This window comes from Tupaia chinensis, unplaced genomic scaffold (genome assembly GCF_000334495.1).
Source record: "Tupaia chinensis unplaced genomic scaffold, TupChi_1.0 Scaffold144269_1, whole genome shotgun sequence".
Taxonomy (NCBI): domain Eukaryota; kingdom Metazoa; phylum Chordata; class Mammalia; order Scandentia; family Tupaiidae; genus Tupaia; species Tupaia belangeri.
The window spans coordinates 76,383-81,085 of NW_006204127.1; the positions used below are offsets into that span (position 1 = coordinate 76,383).

At 42.1% G+C, this 4,703-nt stretch overlaps 1 protein-coding gene across 2 annotated transcripts in view; it reads left to right on the plus strand.

Moving 5' to 3' along the window:
* The first annotated feature begins 621 nt into the window (after positions 1–621).
* The window catches only part of PGGT1B (protein geranylgeranyltransferase type I subunit beta), an 80,541-nt gene continuing 76,459 nt past the window's right edge, over positions 622–4,703 (plus strand). Inside the window, exon 1 of one of the 2 annotated variants that reach the window (XM_014583381.2) lies at positions 622–1,798. In XM_014583381.2, coding sequence (XP_014438867.1) covers positions 1,659–1,798 — 140 coding nt within the window. In that variant the 5' untranslated portion in view covers positions 622–1,658. The remainder of the gene's footprint in view (positions 1,799–4,703) is intronic. The other variant, XM_006166532.3, reaches the window with a different exon arrangement.

Genomic DNA, 4,703 nt, shown 5'->3' on the forward strand with positions numbered 1-4,703 from the left:
TTCATAGCCTGACTTGCTTCACTCAGCAACAAATCTTCCATATTTGCCCAATTTCTATCAAATTCCAGGGCCTTTTTTTTTAATGGCTGAATAGTATTTCATGGAATATATGTGCCACAATTTTTCAATCCATTCATCTGTTTGTGGACATTTGGGTTGGTTCCAAGTTTTAGCAATTGTGAATAACGCTGCAATGAAAATAGTTGTGCAAGCGCTTTTCTGAGTGCTCTCCTGTCCTTTGGGTAGATACCCAGGAATGGAATTGCTGGATCACATGGAAATTCTATGTGAAGGTCTTTGAGGAACCTCCATATCGTTCTCCACAGTGGCTGAACCAACTGAGCCTTTGTTAAAGCAGTATTTGTTGTTTGTTTTCCAATGTCTTTTATTATTTTAAACATTCAATCACTATACATCATTTGGCTTGTAAAGAGAATTTACCCAACATGAAATACTCCTCAGACCAGTCAAGAATACTATACACATTATCAACAGGTAATAGACCATTTCTGTGTCCCAAAAATGTCTTGCCTCTCTTATTCTTTTTCTCCCTGATTTCCTTCCCTATACTTTCCCTTTCTCCCAACCTCCTTCCACATTGTCTCCAGTGTCCATAACTATTTTCACTGCTTTTATATCCTCTAATTAAAACAGTATTTGTAAAATGAATAGGTAGGAAGTAGTTGCAATACCAAAAATTACTCAAGGTGCTTTGTATTGTTGAATAAGTATAAGGACTGTGGCCCACAGGGTACATATAAAAAAAATTAAAAAAAAAAAAACCAGTTTATAAAAAAGTTAATTAAAATCACACCCACATTTCCTTTGGCTAAGTTGATTACGAAGACCCTAATGTAGGCCTGATCTTTGAGTGAATCCTTACCTCCTAAGAATGCCTCCTTTTAAACGAAATAGTATGTTGCTGAAACAACTTAAATCCCTGTTTTTGAAGAAAGTCCTTTAAACATTTCATTTTTTCTGATATTCAGATAGTTAGTGAACACATTTAGTTTTCTGCTGTTGCAAGTTGATCCATTTCTGGCAAAAGAGACTCAAAAAGTAAAGCTGTAAGATATGTGAAATAAAATGATGCACAGCCTTACACGTATGGATATGTATATTATGTACCTTTTGTATATAACACGTATTTTAAAGAGAGACCTAGCATTTTGAGAGAATTAGGTCAGTCTCAACTCTTGTTAGTAAACATCTAGCTCCACAGTTTTGGTTTGTAGGTTTAGTTTCCCAATCCATTTAGCTTAAAACTGGTCACGAACAGAGCCCCTTAGCAAATTTACACTGACTCATCACGTTTTCGTACACACTGTGCACAGATTTTTCAGTGCCAGGATTTTCTCAAGGCAACCTTGAAACTTTTGACCTTGCCCTTCTTTTCAAATATCGGATGGAGGGATGTACCGGCTGGGTTTTACAGGTCAGCGCTTCCAAACCTCAGAGACGTAGCGCGCTGCCCGTGAGAAATCAGACAGACGCCTTCGCCCAAGATTTCCAGAGCATACAATGCAGTTTCAACCGCCAACGCGGTAGCGGCGAGCGTGCGTCCCTCACGCGCTCAGCGCCCCGAGGTCACCCAGGGCTTAGGTCACGTGGTGGAACGATTGCTTCCGGGTCGCGGTGGACGTCGCTTCCGGAGCAGCATGGCGGCCGCCGAGGACGCGAGGCTAGCGGGGAGCGGCGAAGGAGAGCGGCTGGATTTCCTGAGAGATCGGCACGTGCGGTTCTTTCAGCGCTGCCTCCAGGTCTTGCCGGAACGCTATTCTTCCCTGGAGACGAGCAGGTAACTCGTGGCCACAGTGAGCGGGGCGGGCATGAGGCCCCGTCCCCGGAAAGCGCGGCAGAGCGACTGCGGACTGGGCGCCACGGGCGGCGGCCACCGCCCACCCGGCCCTGACAGGGCCTCTTCCCAGGCCGCCCGGCGGACGCCCTCGCTCCCGCGAGCTGCGGCGGGAGGGCTTGGGAAATGGTAGCGGGAATAGTGCACAAATCCATTCCCGCCCTTCACTTCGCAAGCATTTCTCCGGTCGTCTGAGTTTCCTCTCTCGCTCTCCCAGAGCCTGTGAATCACTTTGCCTCTTTACTTACGAGTATAGGGGCAAAAAGACCTAGCGTTTGTTGTATTTTAGAGACACGTACATGGCACTTCTGTGCTTCCATTTTCCTCTTTAGTCACCAGCCTGTGTGGTGGTTGGTGCAGCAGAGTCGCTAAGGTCTGAGTATAAATTTACTTTGGAAAAATTGGAAATCTAATGGCAGGCGAGAGAGGTACGGTGTTGCGTGAAGCAGCCTGCTAAAATGTATTTTGTACTTGCCTTGGTAAGGTTGGTGTGGGCTGGAGAGGGCAGTCTGGTTGAGGCTAAGAAACTGCTGTTCGCGGTAAGGAAGCGATCTGGGCTCCGCGTTGCTGATTTTCATTGAGACTTCAAAGCTGCATGAGACTGGATGGGAAGAAACAACAAATTGCCTTCCTTTCTTTCTTTTTTTTTGGTGGGGGTGGAGAGGTTTTCGCTATAGGGCGCGTGCGCTCGCCAGACAGAGAGAGACATAGAGACAAAGCGAGAAATCACCCCCCAGGGAGGATGGTCACACCTCAGTCACTTCTCCTCCATTCTCCTCTCAGGATCTTGGGCACGCACGAACATGCGCCTGGCTTGAGTTTTAAGCCACCGGGTCCCGGACGTGAACCGCGGTCGACTACGTGGGAGTCCAGCGACATAGCCATTACACTAACTTCTGGTTCCTGAGATTGCCTTTACTTCTAACTCCTCACGTTTTCTGAATTCTTCTGGTGGATTCTGAACACCAAATGATTGCGTCAGTTTGGGGATTTTTATAAATTACTTATGCACATGTGGTCAAGAAGTACATTTAATACGGGCAGGCACTAGAGTGCAATTGAACAAGACAGACATGAAATTTCAGTAGAATTCTGTGCTATGCACTACTACCCAGTTCATGGGGGTTTGTGCAAAAAGCAGGTGACTAAGCCCGGCTTCTTAAAGGAGGCCCTCTCTGTTTGCCCTTTTCATTCACCACCTGACATATTATTCACTAGTTTGTTTACTATCTTTCACTGGATTGTAAACTTCATGAAGGCAGGATCCTTATCTGTCTTGTTTATCTCTGTAACACTAGGGCTTCTCTGACCTTTATGGTAGCCACAAGCCACATTTGTCTATTAAAATTTGAATTAATGAAATCAAATTAAAAATTCAAGTCATCTATTTCAGTAGCCACCATATTGGCCAGTGGCTATTGTTTCTTTCATTTTGAACATTTTCATTATCTCAGAAAGTCCTACTTGGCAGCATTACACAAGTATCTTGAATGGTATCTGGCACATGAGAAGCACTAAGGAAGTATCTGTTGAATGACATGAGCTAAGTACTGAAGGAGGAACAGATTCTTAGGAGGGAAAAAAAAGAGAAAGAACAAAACATTATTTATATTTCTCCCTCCATCCACAAGTATTAATTTAATGGCAAAAATTACGGTTTTGTATACATATACCTAAATTACAATTTCCAAAACTCAGTTCATCGATTGTAGTAATAGAGAATGTTAAAACTATATTGATAAATCATATCATGGGAATTAATTATATGTGAATTCAAAGCATTTGGATTACAAAAACTCTTTTATTGTATTGTTAAATTGTGATTGTTAAAGATTGTTATTACAGGTCTGTAGTTACATTTTTAAAATATCATTGTGGTTGATATATTCTTCAGAATACTAGCTGGGACAAAACCATATAGAAAAATATATGTTGGCATTTATTGTGTAATTTTGCTTACAGCATAAGTAAAACAGCAAAAACTGTCTGGTTTAATAGCTAATTTAACAGTTGATTCAAGACTAGTGTTATGTGTAGGATCTACACCAGACATTGTAATGCCTTGGTTGCATTGGTTAAATGATATTAATTATATCCTTTGTATGTCTAATGCCTGTCACTTGAATAGAATTTTTTTTTTACAATTTCTGGTTTCCTCGTGGCTTGCTTAATAATCACATTTAAGGTAATTGCATGTATCAGGTTTTTTTCTGTTTTTCCCTCTTTTTTTTTTTATTTTTTTTCACATTATTTATTATTTGTTTTTTGTATATACTTTCAATCATATTGTTTGGCTAACAATGAGACCATTTCGATATGTGCACATTTCTCCCCAGACCCGTTGATCAAAATATCTTTAACAGATAACACCACACCACACCTCCCCATCCGGTCAATGCTCTTCCTCTGTATCCCTTCTCCAAATGTCCTTCATTAGGCCCCACTCCTCCACATACACCTCGTCTGACATTCACACCCATCTCTTGTGTTTGTTCAACCGTTAGTCAATCAGTTTCAGTCATAGAATGCAGACATACAGTATATGTTAAGTGGGAACATACAGTGTCTCTCCTTGATAGCCTGGCTTGCCTCACTCAGCAGTACATCTTCCATATTCTTCCACTTTCTGTCAAAAGCCAGGGTTCTGTTGGTTTTTATGGCTGAGTAGTATTCCATAGAGTATATGTGCCACAGTTTTTCAATCCATTCCTCCATACGGGAGCATTTGGGTTGGTTCCATGACTTAGCAATCGTGAATAGTGCCACAATAAACATCGATGTGCAAGCACTTTCCCAGTGAAGAATTCTTCTGTCCTTTGGGTAGATACCGAGGAGTGGGATCCCTGGA